The sequence below is a fragment of the Pezoporus wallicus genome, unplaced genomic scaffold, assembly GCF_028554395.1.
Source record: "Pezoporus wallicus isolate ANWC-B61680 ecotype Strahan unplaced genomic scaffold, APGP_CSIRO_Pwel_v1 scaffold_13239, whole genome shotgun sequence".
NCBI lineage: Eukaryota > Metazoa > Chordata > Aves > Psittaciformes > Psittacidae > Pezoporus > Pezoporus wallicus.
Window position 1 is genome coordinate 4,183,870 of NW_026642052.1, and position 18,412 is coordinate 4,202,281.

The 18,412-nt window shown below is 39.3% G+C and overlaps 1 protein-coding gene across 1 annotated transcript in view; it reads right to left on the bottom strand.

Annotated features, from left to right (window-relative positions):
• STK32B (serine/threonine kinase 32B) overlaps nucleotides 1–18,412 on the bottom strand; it is a 164,938-nt gene that overhangs the window by 65,071 nt on the left and 81,455 nt on the right. Inside the window, exon 4 of the mRNA XM_057426764.1 lies at nucleotides 12,400–12,573. Within this exon, the coding sequence (XP_057282747.1) occupies nucleotides 12,400–12,573 (174 nt within the window). The remainder of the gene's footprint in view (nucleotides 1–12,399; nucleotides 12,574–18,412) is intronic.

Below are 18,412 nucleotides of genomic sequence, written 5' to 3' on the forward strand. Positions count from 1 at the left end.
GATGTTCAGTGTATGCTTCCACTTCTGGGTAGTTTTATTGATTTAGTATATGCAAAATTTAGCTGCAGTAGACTACGATGAGAGGTGCAAAGTCTGTGCTTGAAAAGAAAATTGTATTTGATAAATGATTAAGAAATCTGACCTGCTACCACCTGAATGTCAGTAGCAGCTGGCAGGTCTTGTGAAATCCACCAACAGATGGATTAATTGTATAAAACAGAGGAGCAAATATCTGATTTTATGATGCATTTGCTCCCTCCAAACAATCTTTAATGTTTTAAGCAGAAGTCTCATGACACTTGTCTACCTCCAGCCTCACCTATCCTAGAAAGGAACGTAATAAATTACTTCTAAAAATAAGTAAGTTCTTCTAAAAATAAGTACTTCTTCTTTTAAGAGAAAATATTTACAAAGAAACTCAGAGATCAATAAATGCGTGTATTCCTGCAGGTGGCTGTTTAAGATAGATGAGACTTGGCAGGCTACATCTGACCCAAACCACAACTCATATTCCAATGCACCACCATTTTAAGAAGTCTCCCTATTTTAAAAGCTGTCAATAATATATTGCTTTGAATCAAGCAGCGAGGAATTCCAGTTCCTCTTGATGAACCTGGGTAAGGAATGAAAGACTGGCAATATTACTTGAGTCCACGGACTGTAGTAGCAACGTCCTGTTTAAGATTACTAGGCAAGAATACAGTACAGATGAAGGTGTGTTTAAAGCAGACTCTCTGCAGGGCAACTTCTGCTACAGTACCTACTTGTACTGAAAATATTATCCTTCCTACTTGTTCAACGGAAAATAGAGAAGGGATTCAGGTCTCGGATTAAGATCCTTGGATTATGTTCCACTGTGAATTAGGTGTCTATATTCCCATTCATGGTCAATGGATGTATAAATGACATGATCATTGGACTGCAAAGAACAATTCAGATCGTCTATTTTTGGATGAGCTTTTTAGGTTCCATTGGCTGTGTTGGATAGGTATCCAGTTGCTTAGACTGTCAAAAAAAAAATACAGACTCCTCATTTAGGTTTTGGTGAACTGTGCAAGAAGTTTTTAAAGACATAAGAAACATCTTGCGTGCTGTGCGACATTACAAAAACAACTGAGGATGTTCTCAAGTCGAGTTATTGTAATGTGTTATCACAGAAGCACAGGCAGGTATTTAAGCCTCTTGCAGGAGTCACGCTTCTGGTGCTCATTGTCTTGCTTGACGTCACCTCACACCACGAAGAACGCAAACCTTCATACGTGATTAACTGTGCTGTAGTTAAAATACCTTGCATGCTTAAGGATATTTTTAGTTGCTGCCATCAAATAAAACATCCTGCTTGCCTGCAGCATGAAAGCAGCTAAGGCTTTGTATGGTATTCTGTCCAGGTGAGGTTAAGAGGGGGATATCTGAGGTTAAGAAGGGGGTGTTAAGAGGGTCCCAGGGGCTCCTCTCTTTCCTCCAGACGGTAGCCATCACAAACCCAGCTGTTTGTGGCATCCAGGGAACCTGACACTGCTACACAGAGCTGCTTTTGTACAACTGGTGCCACATTTCATCTCAGGGAGATAAAGTCTTCTCTGATGTAAGGAAACTGGTGACCAAGTATATCTTGGGAGGGAAAAGCAGGCAATGACTGAGCAGCACCATTCTTCCCATTAACTAAAGAGTTACACTGGTTTGATGCATATGTTCAAAAATCTAGACAACTAAGTCTTAATAATTTAATTTCTCAGCTTTGTATCTCACATGCTATTCTTTTTTGACCCTGTGTCTTCCATAAGCAAATATTAAACAATAATGATAGGATAAAAGACTTTTGACTGGAAATGAACATAATTACCTATAAGCTAATAATTCTTAGTTTCAGCAGTAAAGTACTCTGGGACTCAGGGAAATAAGCTTTAATTAGTATTCAACTCTCTGTACATGTAAGTGAACGTGTTTACATTGGGGTCCATTCACAAAGTGTTTCTGTGGCTCAGTAAGTTTGCAGAAAAGCACTGAAGGAGCACCATCAGGAGAAAGTCTTGCAGCACCTCAAAGAGGCAAGTTGTGAGTCTCTGGAGATTTTAAAGGCAGAACTCCAGGTAACTAATACATTTAATCAGAATAAAAGCTGAGAAATGCAGCATTCTGGCAATAGGTTTTCAACTCAGCAAATCTTGCTGAGTGACAATATTAGTAATTGTTATTGACTATTGACTTGCTTTCAGAATAGACCTCTGACACTTGTTGAGTAGACCTATTGATCCAATATTTTTAGAGGACCATATCTTAATTTCTGTAGCAACTTCAGAGAACAACATAAGAAATCTAAAACTGCATTTCCCCATATTGACCTGTTCTAGGAACACACAGAGGGAGTATTAGAGTATTTTTTCTGCCCGTGTATTAATTATCTGAAGAACTCTCAGCAAAGTTTTCCACAGTTGGTGAATAAAGATGTTTGACCCTGACAATGGATAAGAGAGACATACTTAAAATCGACCCCCTATTTCCCCTGTTACCACACAGCCCCCCCTTTTCCACCCCCACCTTCTCTCCCACATTCTCCACTCTCTGCTCATTTCTCATTTTGGCTGTTAGGGTCTGCCCCTCTCCACAGCAGCTTTGCCTTGCCCACACCACACTTTGCACTCCCCGGCCTCTTCTTCAGCCTTCCTTGTGCCCCTCTGCACATCTCCTCCATACTGTGCACAGGGAGATGATGTCCTTTTTTTAATTCATATCTTCAAATCTGTCTATCTTGCCACCAGTTTATTTTTAACTTGCTACGCTACTGGCTCTCCACAGTGTGCTGCTCATCTGGCTGAAATACCAACCACGCTCACCTCAGGTCCAAATTGTGGACTCATGGGCCATGCATTTAGAGCTCAGCGTAAGCCTGTCTGACCAGTTTGTTTTTCTAACACTGGTAAAAAATTGTCACTTTTCTGTGCTGCTATTTTTCTTGTAGTGTTTTTTAACATTCATGGAGTCTTTTGTCATTCCAGTTCCATTGCACATCATTTGACATTGAATGATAACAACTACAGAGAAAGATGAGATTTTAAGCAGTGTTGGCTTTTATTAAAAACTAATGAAGTTTGGGGGCTAAATAAAGCCAGAGAAGAATATGGTTTGAACCTCAAAATGCTTACAATCTGAACTTAACCTGACAGCAAAGACAGCATCTCTTTATAGAAAGAGGGCCCTCAATTTTATTGTAAGAAACTCATATTTATCTTTAAAGTACCTGTGCTCATAATTAAACCCTCAAATCTAAAAAAAAACCCAAAGTGTGAAATGTGTAATAAGATTACCACTGTGACTTATAACATGGTTAGACACAGAATAGTGACTGTGAAAGAAAAAATACTAAGGGAGGCTCCAGCCTTGTATTGTTTTTATCATTAGACTAGAGAGCAACTCCTCTGCATTCAGAATTGCACTGAAGTTTCATGTTTACAACAAGATGAACAGATAAATAGCTGAATAGTGGTAGCCACTGGAGAAAGATTATTATTCATTCTTGTTAGTCTGACTGTCAAGATGATTTTGCTTATCAGTGTAAAGAATGATCAAACTCACCACAATCTAATTTAATAAATGTTGGTTCATTGAAAGTGTGCTGCTTAGCAAGCAATGTTCCCACCATGCAAGTTCCCAGTTTAGCACCATGTTTTAAGGTCTTTCCTTGCTGACAATATGGAAAAGTTGTGTGCAAAAACAACACAACTGCTTGCCTTGTCTCCTCTGCTGCAGGGAAGTGCAATTATCCTCACTGGGTCAGTAGGAAATTCCCCTGGGGATGAATGGAAACTGTGTGCACACATGCTGGGAGAAGTGGAGGCTTGTCAGTAGAAGTCTGTCACACAGCATCAAAGCTTTGAGCTGCTGTTCTTTCTCTTCTGTAAAACTTATCCAGAGTAGTTGGGACTGAAGTTTACAGAGATATAGATATGTTTGAAAATAGCCCCGAGGGAGGAGAAGCCTCTGAGGAGCTGCCAGAAAAAAGGATGCAGATAATAAATGCAACAGAAATAAGTCCCACTTCAGCAGAACAAGACTCATGGCAACCTGTCTCTTAATTAGAGTCCCTGCCCACCAGATGATTGGTTTTGAAAGATGAAACTCTGTCAGATGACCAGTGTTGTAACTCCTCTTTCTCATCCCTCTGTGTATCTGCTAGGTCAAAAATTGTAGAAAGGAGACCACATCTCATCCAAGGCATGAAGGAAGCTTAAATTGCAATATCCTTTAATGAAATGCCTTCTACCACACTGCAGGAAATCTACTTAATTCCTGAGATATAAAACTCATGCAAGTCATGAAGAAATAATGTAAACACATTCTTTGCCCCTTAAGTCTTTGTTATTTTGTCATATATTAAAACAAAACTTACATTGGAAGGAAATCTCCAAGGGAATGATAAAATACTTTATGTATGTAGTGCTCATTCAAGCCGAAAAAAAGTTGCAACCATTAAAGCAGGAACAGGAGAAGAAAGCAATTTTCCATATGCTACTGTTGGTTTATGCTTTGCTCAGCCTGAAGTTTACAGACTTTTTGCATATCTCCTCTCTCCATCTATGTACTTTAATCAAAGGTTTTAAATTTCTTCACTAACGGCAAACACAAAAATGACTCAAGCACACTGCATGCAAATCTGACACTTCAGGGAGAGAATATGTCTGCTTAGAGTCACAATGCTGTGAAATTTCCAAGATGCAAATATATCAGAATACTTTTAATATAAGATTGACACTGAAGCTTTGCAAAAAAGGATCAATATTGTATCAAAGGGGTTAGCTCTTGTTCTCTCCCCTGTTACTTAAGACTTCGTTGCTAATTTGATCTTGCTGGTGAGAGGAGCTTTTGTTCAGCCTCTCCTCCACTTCCAGCTTGGGAGGTCAGCACTACCCTGGCATGGCAGGTAGGGAGGGTGGGTCACAAAACCAGGGTAGACCTGGCAGTGCCATACAAGACAGGCAATTAGTACTGTGGATACTGTTATGCCTCACTAGATGGAGTGCCTGATCATTTTAATTAACTCTACAAAATTATTTAAATGTCGTTATAAATACTCTTACTATATTAAGAATTACAATATCAACATACTATTAATATGGTAGTCTTTGCTAGTATATATAAATTGGGAGCAGATGCCTGTACTAAAAACACTTGCATCTGTAAAACAACACAAAGAAATTTGTAATGGACTTCTGTGAAAGGAAGAAAGTGCTGATAACACACCACATTGGCCACAAAGAAACTAGCAATATATTAAAGCAGAAAACTAGCATAAACCAGATCAGATTTGTGGATGGAGACCTGAGATAATCTTGAATATAGAGCTCTGCTTCAGTGCTGTCAGCATCTTCTGTTTCAGTGTCTAAATCTCGGAAAATGATTCATGCTCAAAATTTCAATACTGAGGAGCAGGAGAAGGAAGGAAGGAAAGCATTGAATATTGTTATCCATCAATAGAGAGTGCAGAATCATGGAGATGAGTGATACGTAATATTTTAATACATATCATGTGCCCTGAATACTACTTGAATAAGACTTCCTAAAAGGTAGGTTAATGTAAAAGTATTATTAGCGAAAAATGGAAAGAGGTGATAAACACTAGGAGGTGATAATCAGTAACACACACAGGTGGCAGCATCTGATTTAGGTAGGGATGCACTTTGCAGGATCCACAAGCAATTCAGGGGAAAGTTATAACCCCAAAACAAATGTAAAGAAGGGCTTTAGGAAAAGCCTCTGGAAGACCAATGAAGATGAAAAAGGCAACAGTGACTGGAAAGTGGGAAATGCAGAGCATGGAATGAGCAACTGGTGTATAATATCTATATGGACCTCATATGTTCCTCTTGAACACACTCCACAGAAAAGTGTGCTGAGCTCAGGCACCAGTAGACATGCTGGCATCTCCAGGATGGTGGCTATTACACACACTGCAGCAGGCTCTATGGAAAGGTAATTCCCTAGCAGCTTTTGTTGCCAATTTTCAGAGAGGTTTGTATCTCCTCACATGACAGAGTCTGAACGTGCCCAGGTCTCAGTTTGTCTAAACTGTCTCCTTTTCCTGTATGCTTAGCCATGAACAGCATGAAGTGCTGATTTCCTCTGTGGAAATGCTTTATCTAGCTTTGAGAGGGCTGTGCTTTCTGGTAGTGAGGAGTTTGGAGCTACAACTAGAAGGAGCAAGTCAGGCACATGTAAGTCCACAATGCCCTTATGATGGTATGGTGATTTTAGAGTTTTGGGGAAAAGATTTTTCATGTTTATTTTGTTGGTTGCAGCTAAATGACAGTGAGATGAGGAAGAATTCAGGAAAATCTTTAAGTGTGTGTAAAAATCACAGTCTGGATACAATTGTTTGCAATTCTTTCCAGCTCTGTTATGGAAGAATTTGTACGATTTAACTTTTCTTCTAGACATAAAGGAGTGTACAACATGCACCTAGAAGAAAAGTTTAGCTTTACAAATTCAAGAAATAGGAAAACCATCTACAATCACAGAATTTTTTTTTAGTGAAGGACACTTGCTCTCTAGAGCTTATTACAAAGCATAAACAAACATTTAGGAGGGCTTAAGTTAAGCTATCTTTGTCTACTAGAAGAGTTTCCCTTAATGCAAGATAGTTGGCCAAGCTCACCCTACAGTTCAGATCTACCCTCTCCTAACACTGATTGGACACCTAAATTTTGCATGACATAGGGCTTGTGAGACGAGTTTTCCTTGGCTAAACAAAATATTTTATGTAAAAGTATTCCTACAACTTTGCAATAATGAGAAGAAGGAAGATGAAAGAAAGGGCCAAGGGGCAACTTTGTCTGAAAACTGTAAGGAACCAAGCAATCCCCTGCTGACTGCAAGGAGGATGTCTCAGCAGTGGGGTGTGAAAGGAGTGAGGGTGTGGAGGGTGTCTTCTGGTATTTCTGCTGAGTGATGAAGGGGAAGCACACTACCTACAGTCAAAGGTTACATCTGTGCCAGTGGCAGGACTGGAGTACCTGATGGAGCATCATGCATCTCAGAGTGTTCCCTGTGCCTCTTCCCTAATACAGACAGTTTTACTTCATTAGTAGTCTAGTCTCTGGATACTGAAGTCTCATTGTGCTTCCAAACCAAGTTCATTTATTTGCAGTGTGTCATTTTATGTATCAGGTAACTTCTTGTTTTACTCTTTCTAAACAGTGGCAAAATTAATTTGTTCTTGTAGGCAGAGAACTCCATTCAAAAGTTGAAGGACTTGTTCTCTGCATATCCAGATCTTGTGGTACGTAATTCTTTTTTTAAGGACACAACTGAAAATTGAATATTTTTGTGCTCAGAATTTGTGAATGACATTCTTTTTGTTCAGTTGCTGGTTCATAAGCATTCAGCAGGTTTTCTGTGCTTTGTGGTTTACATGGTGTCTCTTTTGGGGCTGGTTTTGATATGTTTTCTGATTTGCTTCTCTTACATAACTAATTGCTCAGTTCCTTCATTTTGTCCTTGGAAATAATGTGGGCTTGCTCTTGTTTAAAGAACATAATACAATGACATGGATGAGACATGGGAAGACAAATTAAGAAAACTCAACAGACAGGCCTCTTCACCTGTCATGATCTTTGGTAGTGCTTATGAATAGCAGACATACTATGGTTGGTTTTTACTATTTCATCTACTTCTGATTCTACTACATTTTATTCTTCATCTGCACGTGCTTACCAACATGAAAAATAATACTAGCATGAGCTGAAATGCATAAGGAACTGTGTCCTTTTAACATGCCTGGTAAATCTCAGTTTAGCACTATTCTGCCTGTGATACTTGTGAAAAAAGTGCAAATTCTGTATTTCCAAATAATTTCCAAACCTATTTACTGCTTACATACTAAATGGACAGTATAAAAGGAGCATTGTAAATTACATCTTGTTCTTTTGGTATATGGTGCCATGGATGAAACTGGAAAACCCCATTTTAAAGAAGAGTTTAATCATTTAGACATTATGTTATTTCACCGGACTGCTGGACACCTTGAAAAGCTCAAAGGTAATGAACAAACAGGCATCTTCTACACCATAGCCCAGCCTAGCAGTGCTGAACGAGGAGTACATCTTGTCTAGCTGGTAGCAGCAACACACCATTACACTACAGTGGATCAGCAGTCAGAGGACAATGTAATGCTCGATTTGTCACCACCTTCCATTAGCTTTTGCACACTCTGCCCTGCTGCTAAGTATCTGTTCAGAGCTGGAATAGCTCCTGGAGCTACTCTCAATTGGAAGGAATGGAAAACAGCACTGATCACAGTAGCCACACAGTGCAGACCCACCAAGCCAGACCAATTCCACTCGTATTGTGCTTCAACCAAAAATTTATATGTTTATATGTATGCGTACACATATAGGTTAAAAAACCCCTACTGAAATAAAAATGCCCCAGGCATGCAGATCCACGAGCTAGTCCGGTACCCTAAAATTGTGCTGGAAGGTTACTGCAATTCCCTTTCCAGACATCTGCCACATCCAGTCTTCTTTCTGAGCAGATGAAAACCGGCAGAGTCAAGCAACAATGAAAAGTCGTAAGGGCAATGCAGTTAACAACACTTGCCCTCTTAGAAAATGTGATTTTATCATCACAAGCGTGTTAGTTGGGCAGCAGCAGCAGCAGCAGCAGCAGCACTGCCAGGCCAGTGCTACACCAAGCCAAGGCTCTAGCTGCAAGAGCATCCTGGGAGAGATAACACCAGAGCTACTGCTGGAAGAACAAGCTGAATGAAAATAGGTACCCTACTTGGTGGAAAAGCAGGTGGTTTCATTGAAATGTATGAAGAGCAACATTTGAGAAAGGAGGAGGTTGAGTTACTCATGGCTGAAATAAGTTTATTCAGCCTTTGATGGGAAAACTTTTGTCCAACACATTATTCATTGGTATTATACAAGCAGAACTGGAAAGAATGTGTTTAGTCATACTGTCTTAAAACAGCAGAAAGCCAGATTTAATCCAACATTTGAGGATGAATGAGACCATATGAGTTGTCAGAAGCCTTTCTATGTGTACTGGATCTGAAGGTTTACACTAAACACTGTTCATCCAGCTTTCAAATAATTATTTTTCATTTAATAAATCTGAACAAAAATATTTCTACAGCAAGGCTGTGAGGAAATAAGGATTTGTGATGTAGCCATTACCTGTGATCAACAATTTAGGGATATCTCACTATTAAATTAGCTGTTGTGTAAGTTAAGTGAAGAATTTGCCCAGAATAATTTTCAAATCATGGCTTTAAAGTTCTAGCTTTTATTTTTAAAGTTTTTATAACTCTGTCTGAAGAGTTATGTAAATGCTAACATCTGCAATACAGTTGCAAGCAAGACACACAGTGCAGCATTCATTTTTGTGCCATAATAAATAAATCCACTATTGCAGGATTGTGCTTGACAAATAAGGGTGTGATTTTTATATACATGGGTGTGATTAATAAAAATGACAGGTTTCATAAGCACACCAGAACAGTAGTGGGTTTTACTCTATTTATTGTTAAACTTGTCCCTACAGAAACAATACTTCTATTGCTGAAATTATTGCCGCATTCCAAGTACACAATGCTAAACCACATCAGCAAATACAGATGCATTGCAAAGCATCTTCCAGTGGAACTGGCATGGCACTAATTTGAACACTTCTACATCCACGCGTAGATGCCCGATAATTCCTGTCCTTTTCATTATCACTTCCTTTTACAGCAAAATCCTGGAGCTGCAGGTTCATCTTGAAAAAAACATTCTGCATGTCACCAGATGCAATAGTAATGGAAACCTGAACACATTTCATACACATCTGTAAATATTGAGGAGGAGTTAAGTTCCTGACTCACACAACATATATTCATCTCTTTATAATACTGCAATCTGAAAATACACCTACCCAGTCTGATGAATCATTCAAGTATTCTTTCTTTGTAGCCCAGACAAAATTTAGTAAGGGGCTCTCTCAATGATTCTGTGACTCACTAACCCTATTTTTCCCTTTTGCTTCTGATGCATTCATTTACAAATGAAAGATCTAATAAAGTTTTGAAGGTCAGTGTGTGAATGCTGACTGGAAGCACGTGGTCACATTGATATTGCTGAGGTCTCCTACCATGAAATATAAGCACTAATGAGTTCTACTGGTTTCCTTTCTAATCGAGATGGTGTGTTTGCAGTGATTAAGTAATGGCTACATATCTCCTCAATGTTCATCTCTGCTGGCTCAGCTTCTAAGCCAATTTAAATCAGCATTGCCATGCTACAGAGATTTATGGCAACTGAAGACCCATCCCACAGAGTGCTGCTCCAGGTGGTGGGGAGGCAGAAGGCAGAATGTGCTGGGGCTCTCCTGGCTAAATAATGTGTTCACTGGCATCTGGATCATTTGGGATTTTATGGTAATTGATGGAAATACAAGAGTCAAAATACTCCTCTTGCCACAGTTTTGGGTGATATGGGCAGAAAGAGATGAAGTGGGAAAGCAAGGCTCTGATTTCACATCTGCCAGCCTCAAAATAAACATAATTTCTATAACACAGCAGAGTCCTGAACAAGATCCTTTTCATCCTAAAAATTAATCCTAGCTAAACAGTCCGTGAGGTCTGCCAGCGGCAAAGAAATAGGTATTTTGCCACATTTGGTTTTGTAAAAGCTTTTGGTGTAGAGTGAAAGCAAAAACCAAATCCCAGAACTTGCCCTCAAGTGAAGCTAAGAACCACCTCCAGAACCCCTGCCTTGGTGCAAACCAAGAAGTGTTGAAGCCAGGGCTATCACTTTATACTACAACCAGCTCAAAAGAGACAATTAAGTAAAATTAAGTGCTTACTAGTCATGATTAAGTAATACAGAAGAGAACAAAGTGTTTTGCCCAATTTCACAGTTGGGCCATGGCAATGCAGACACTGTCACAAAAAACTATAAGCAACCACAATGACTTCATTCCAGTCCTTCACTCTCTCGAGACATCTGCCACCTTTCACAGGCTTCTTTTGTGAAACATTTGTAAGTAACAGGCTTATAGCAAAATACAAGTTTTGATTACGAACTGAGTTGTCTAATGAATGTTTTGACAGCCTATTTGCATTAAATGTCTCCTCATTAAAATGAGGGTGAGAAAAATGCTCATCAATTTGCTTTTCACCGAGAACATTCCTTAAGGCACAGAAACAAAGGTCAGATGAAATGCTGAGCTTCACTTTTAAAATATTCACTGACAAAGGAAAACGCATGTAAAATACATGGAAATATACTAAAATAATAACAGTGCACTAAAGATATAAGAATTCAGAAATTGCTTGCAATGTTTGTGTGAGTTTTAATTGCAAGCAAAACTACTATTGCAATATTTGCTGGATTTTGTCTTGCACAGCTTTCGGTAATGCAGAGCACCCGTCTACCACTGCACTTGAAACCAGAGAGATTTCATATGGACCCTCCACCTCCTTAAAATCAGATCATACTTTATTTTTGTTCCTAATTGCAAAATTGTGAGGCAGCTCTGGTAGTTGGATGGAATGAAAACGATCACTTAATGTATTTGAAGGAACTTGTTTATACTGGACACTGGAAGATCTATGGCACAGCTTAGCTTAGTTTGGTCTCTGAAACTCACGTCCAGCTTTGGCAACACAAAAATCTGTCTATTTTTGTATTCTGACAACTGTAAATCAGGAAGGAATATCCTGAATTTAGCCTGAAATGAGTGAAACAGAGGCTGATACCCATAATTTTATAGTTTCACAGATGCTGTGTTAACACAAAAAGAGAATTTACCCTGCTGCTTCAGTCAAATGTCAGATTGTTTAAGGAAAACAGACCCTGATGCTTGACACCTTTTTGAAATGTGTATTATGATCGTCAGCTGTAACGTAGTAAAAATAACAGATTGTTGTTCTAATTTATTTCTACTATTTCTTATTTCATCATCTCTCTTACTCCTTCTGACCTTCATGCAGATTCTGCAAGTAAACAAGTTTCTCCTTATTCTCAGTCCTTGGTTTTGTGACTGTTCCCTGATGTTGTGTGAAATTGTTGTACTGGATTACATTTTTGTGTTCAGGAAAAATGGGGCACTGGAATACTGACAATTAATTAAAAGCAGCTAGGATGTTGTTTTGGGTTGTATTTACTGTTTAAAGACCATAGTAAAAAACATGCATCATAGTATGAGATCAGAACAAGAAAAGGGTAGTATAAGAGGGATACGGGGCTACCGAATATCCGAGGACAGAAAGAAAACACTCTTCAGAGCCAAATTCCACTCTTGGATAACAATGAAAACTTTTCAGACGTGTTGAACAAACAGAACTGTGTAATCACGTATGTGATAAAATTCCTCTGCTCTGCCAAAAGAAAGCAGCCTGCCCCCCAAATGAAATTCACTCACCTGTGAATGATGTGGTATCTCTGCAAATAATCCAACGAAAGTGCCAGCTCACAAATGTACAGCTTAATAGTTCCTTCATTAAAGTGGACGTTCTGCTGCAAATGGTAACGCAGATCACCTCCAAGCAAGAGGTCAACCACCATGAACATGTCTTCTTCATCTTGAAAGGAATACCTGTAAGAAAGAGATACAGCTGAGATCTCAGGCTGGTGACACAGCCACAGCCGTGCCTTAGGGTAGCTCTCAGGAAGTAGATCTGTTCGTAGTAAGTCCATGATTTGCTCAAAAGGCATACACTGATTTTTCAGTGCTGTGGTCCAATCCTGCAACTGGACTCTGCATGTTCAAGGCAAGAAGAGCTTGAACTGCTGTTGTACTACTATCTTATTTTAACCATAGATTAATACCTGAATGTTTAAAACTAGTGTTTAAAGTACCTTTCACGTTTTTGCACTTTTAAATAACCATATACTTATACAGTTGACAAAATAGCTTACTAAATAACAACAATAAAATGGAAGGCCTTGAAAACACACTTGGTATTCACACACGTACAACGGTGCCTCAGTGCCTATGGAAAGCATCCTGGAAGGATGGAGAGCTGCTGTCCCAGGGGTAATTTCCAGATTCAATAAATATACACAATGTTCTATTAGCTGAGTGTTTTCTACAGCTTGCAGTGTAGCTCTAAATTCAGTAAGAAATAAAACTATAATTTTACTGCCTAAAAATACATATTTAACCATGCCAAGTGCAAGGTCCTACACCTGAGTTGGAGCAATCCCAAGCACAGCTACAGGTTGGGCAGAGAAGAGATTCAGAGCCCTGTGGAGAAGGACTTGGGGGTGTTGGTTGGTGAGAAAATGAACATGAGCCGCCTTCAATGTGCGCTCGCAGCCCAGAAAGCCAACCGTATCCTGGGCTGCATCAAAAGGAGCGTGACCAGCAGGTCGAACGAGGTGATCCTGCCCCTCTACTCTGCTCTTGTGAGACCTCGCCTGCAGTATTGTGTGCAGTTCTGGTGTCCTCAACATAAAAAGGACATGGAACTGTTGGAACAAGTCCAGAGAAGGGCCATGAGGATGATCAGGGAACTGGAGCACCTCCCGTATGAAGACAGGCTGAGGAAGTTGGGGCTGTTCAGCCTGGAGAAGAGAAGGCTGCGTGGAGACCTCATAGCAGCCCTCCAGTATCTAAAAGGGGCCTATAGGGATGCTGGGGAGGGACTCTTCATTAGACACTGTAGTGACAGGACAAGGGGTAACGGGTTCAAACTTAAACAGGGGAAGTTTAGATTGGATATAAGGAGGAAATTCTTTCCTGTTAGGGTGGTGAGGCACTGGAATGGGTTGCCCAGGGAGGCTGTGAATGCTCCATCCTTGGCAGTGTTCAAGACCAGGTTGGACGAGGCCTTGGGTGATATGATTTAGTGTGAGGTGTCCCTGCCCACAGCAGGGGGGTTGGAACTAGATGATCTTAAGGTCCTTTCCAACCCTAACGATTCTATGATTCTATGAATTTTTCTGTCTGCAACTTCCATCTTATAATATGACAGGGTCCTCATGGTTACTGACTGAATTCTTCTGGAACTTTTCCCAGAATTGCCTGTTGAATACTCTGAAGACCAAATTCTGATCTGATTTAAATCCTGTAAATCCAAAGGTATAGCCAGCCAACATACAGTGTATATACAGTTCTTGGGCAAGCAGGAATTTCCATGTTTTTCTACTTATCTTGGCTTAAACAGGAGAAGTTTAGATTGGCTATAAGGAAGAAGTCCTTTACTGTAAGGGTGGTGAGGCACTGGAATGGGTTGCCCGGGGAAGTTGTGCATGGTCCATCTCTGTCGGTGTTCAAGGCCAGGTTGGATGCAGTCTTGGGTGATCTGATTTAGTGTGAGGTGCCCCTGCCCATGGCAGGGAGTTTGGAAGTAGATGATCTTAAGGTCCTTTCCAACCCTAACTATTCTGTGATTCTGTTGCCATTGCTCTGTTTATTTCTGAGCTGAGTAAACTGACAAACTCTCTGGTTTTCATTTCTGAATGCAACTGTCTAAGGTACAGTGGTTTAGAGTTCCCAAATGGGGAATGGGGAATGGGGAACACCTTATTTCTAATATGAAGTCACTCTTCTCTTAAAAATTGTTTTAGAATTCATTTTAATGTAAAGTTATATTAGCTTATGCCAGCTGTAGATATGAACTGCTGAGAGGTGATCCACAATGAAAATGCCTCTTTATCACCTTTCTCCCACGAGGTGCGTAATATATGCTTGCTACAGATGTGATTCAGCTCTCCTGAACTCTAAAATACATGCTAAGGAAATGAAAAGGAGTGAGCTTCCAGGAAATTTGTGCCCACCCTCTCCCCAGAGGCAGAAAAGTCTATATTATATTATTTTAATTGATAGTTATGTACAGTTTCACTTTCATCCCCAGGCTTGCACTTTCTGAAATGAGGCACTGCTTAGGAGCTGTCACAGATGGTTCGCTTTGGATTTAAATGCTTGCTATTCTTTCCGAGCACCACTCTGAGAAGCGAGTCTCTGGGTATTTTGCTTTTCTGGTGAATTTCTCTATGCCTGTCACATGCCAGGAGGTGAAGGCTATTTTATTTGCATTAAGCTTACTTCTCAATAAGTCAAATCTCTGAAACAAAATAGTAAAGTAGGTGGCATATCGTGTCTGCTCACATCCAGAGACTCAGAATTCCATAAAAGACACATGCTAAAATCCCAGAAGACTTCAATTATATCCAAATTACACTGAATGTTCACATTACTGAGCCTAGAGCAATTGTAAATGGAAAGCTTAAATATGTAGTTATGTTTAATTTTTTCTTTTTTTGACCCTGCTCTTCTTTTAAACAAACTGGTTGTAGCATTGAGCAGATGTAATGAACGGTGTTCTTTTTTTCCTTCGGTTACTGCTTGAGTAAAGTGTAGATTTTGTCAGGTCCCTTTATGTATATATATATGTACATATAAAACCAAAATGAGAATTACAGATTAAAAACTCTACTTAAATGTATAAGTGAAATATTGTATCTAGCCTGGGACTAAAGAGCTCTCCTGGTGTCTAAAATCATAGGATTACGTGCCAGAGGAAATGGTTCTGCTGCTACTCTGGTCTTGAGAAGGAAAATATCCTGAGTAATTTTTTCAGTTATTCAGCCACTATGAGGCAGAGGGTGAAGGCAGGGTAAAGAGTGACTGCTGTGAACGTCCTTGTAAATTGAGTGACTATTTCCTTTTGTGGGAAAATAATAAGTGTGTTTTGAAGGGTTTTCATGAGTGTTTTTCAAAGGATACCCATGAATGTTTAGTCTGGATAAAAGAGCCATCAAAACAATACAGAAATAAATGTGAAATCTTGTTCTTATCCAGTTTGCAATGTTTACACTCATCAGCCTTCCTTCACTGGACACTTTTAAGATTTTGTGGGACAGGGTGCTGGGCCAGCTTGTCAAGACCATACTTTTGCGAAGGAAAGTTGTACCAAATGGTCCTTGAGGTCCCTTCCAACCTGAAATTCTGTGATTCTATGATCTGTCATGTCCTGTGAATGGAGCACAGGCCAGTTTTATTTAGGTGTTAAAACTAGAATGATGCACAGAGACACATCTCCTGTATACCCTCTCCGATGTTCTCTTTCACCCGGAGATAGATTTTTCTTTCATTTGTACTGATGTATATCTGTGGTAACTCTGCTGATCCTGTCAGAAGTGTTGTGTGTGCTGGTGTAGTTAAGATATAAGCTATAGCTACCCAGTTTTAAAGAACAGATACTGTGAATAGATATGTTCAGTATATCAACAGACTTTTTCATCCGTTATAAATTATATTGTACCTGATACATCATTATGCTAACTGTATGCTATGTGCCATAGATAATGATGTCTTCCTTGCACAGTCAATCCACTTGGATCAGACTTGCACGGATGACATTTCTCCTACTGTTTATATCAGAACATCAGATTACAGTGTGATTAAGGTGCTACAAGACCATTCGAAGAGATATTCTGGAGAGTAAATTTGTTCACCCCAGTAAAATTATGGGTCTACAAACTAGAGGAGAGCTTGGACATAGCAAACAGCAGAATGTCTCTGGAGCTGATGACCATTCTAAGCTACTGGATGAAAAGCAGGAGTTGCTCGAGGTCCTGCTGTGCAGCTGGGTACCAAACAGTGCTACTTCTTACCTGCATTAAGGACCCACTGGACTTGGTCTACCAGCTCCTGACCACTTCGGTTTGTCATAGTCACAAGCAGTCTAGTCCTCCATTTCTCTCTCTTACACAAATCCAATATTCTTTCTTTACACAAGAAATTAAGTATCCTCTTTTAGCTTCTTGCTTCTTCAATATTTCAAGAAATAAGTGGGTTTGATTTATTGGTCTAAGAATTAAAATTGGCCATGGGAAAAATGAATCTGAAAATATTGCTGCAGGCTGGGGAGGGGCTGGTGGCAAATCAGCCCAGTGGAAATTAGTTTTTTGAATAAGCAATGTAATTTTACTTTTGTAAGCTTCTTATCTGCTCAAAGGCAAATTAGATACAAAAAAGCCAATTGATTGGTTTTTGAGGTGAAATCAGAAGTCGTTTTGGATTTTTACATTAACCACATAACTGAGAAATAGTGAATTGTGACTGATATTGAATATTAATACGTTACTAACTTACTGTAAAGACAACTTTTTAATCCTCCTTGAAATTAAAGGGTAAATGTCTTGGATTAATTATTCTTTTTGTTTCTTTTGTTTGTTTGTTTTTTAAGTAGTGTCATGAACCAGTCACAGGAAAACTTCTAATTACACTGCTAGACTCTGCTTTCTCTCTCTTGAAGAAAAGCTTTAATGCATTAGAATCAGATTTCTTCAAATTAAGATAAAATAATAATGCCCCTAGCAACAGTGAATTGGATTTTTTATTATCTCTAGACTGGAAGATAAACTACCATTGAACAAAATCCTACATGGGAACAAATTTAGAAAAAGCAGTTTCTGAATAAATTGTATCTGTTTCCATATTTCCATCTGTATATTTGTTTTAATAATATTTATATTTTGTGTTTATATCATATTTGTATTTATTATTTCTATCTCTGTCTCTTCACAGAAGAAGTTACGATGAATTATGAAGATCACTTTTTCCCTTTGCATTCCTTCATCTTAGTTACCTAGGGGAATTTTTTGTTGAAATCCTTACAGATGAGGCACCAGTATTCAGAGTTCTTGTGCATATGTATTACCTGGGAAAAGGACATCATGATGGATATTTATATGCAACTTTAAGTGTATATATGCACTAAAAAAAAAAAATCATTAAGCCCAAACCAAACTTCATAAATTTGAGGTAATCAGTTAAAGCAAGATGTGCACAGTTCAGACATTGAGCTAACAAGTACCTATGCTCTGAACCGAATATGATAAATGATTACATCTTGGTAGTTCCTAATTACAGATTTAAAGAAGGATCTCTTTCCAGTTTTCCCCTGGTAGCCTTAAAGGGAAGAGGTAATTATTTTAGTGACATGAAGCCCCTAGTGACAGTAGATATTCCTGGTGTAGATACAGATGTCCCAGAACAACACAGAAAGCTGTAACAGTGCCTTGGTTCCTAACTTCACAGTCAAAACAAGGAACATTAAGGGCTTGTGTCTTGGTGCCTTGTGGGCTCTCTCTGGGAGACCTTCTCAACTGCTGTTTCAGAGCTGCGCAGCTTTGGCCTGGATTAGCAAAGACTTGAGGAACCTTTCAAACACAGTCTGGCTTCCTCAACCTGAGCTAGCACCTCTGCATAATGCTGTGTGAATGTACCAACTTCCCTGGGAAATTCAGTTCCGCTTACAGTGCTTCACTGGTGCTGCAGTCTTCAGTATTCAGTTGGGTTTGAATTACACAGGTTACTACTAATCCTGTTCGTCAATGACAATTTCCTTTCTGTAGGAAAGGTGGTTCAAAAGCAGACTTTAAACTTCACAAAGGTGTCCAAATGGCAGAGCCCTTACCACATA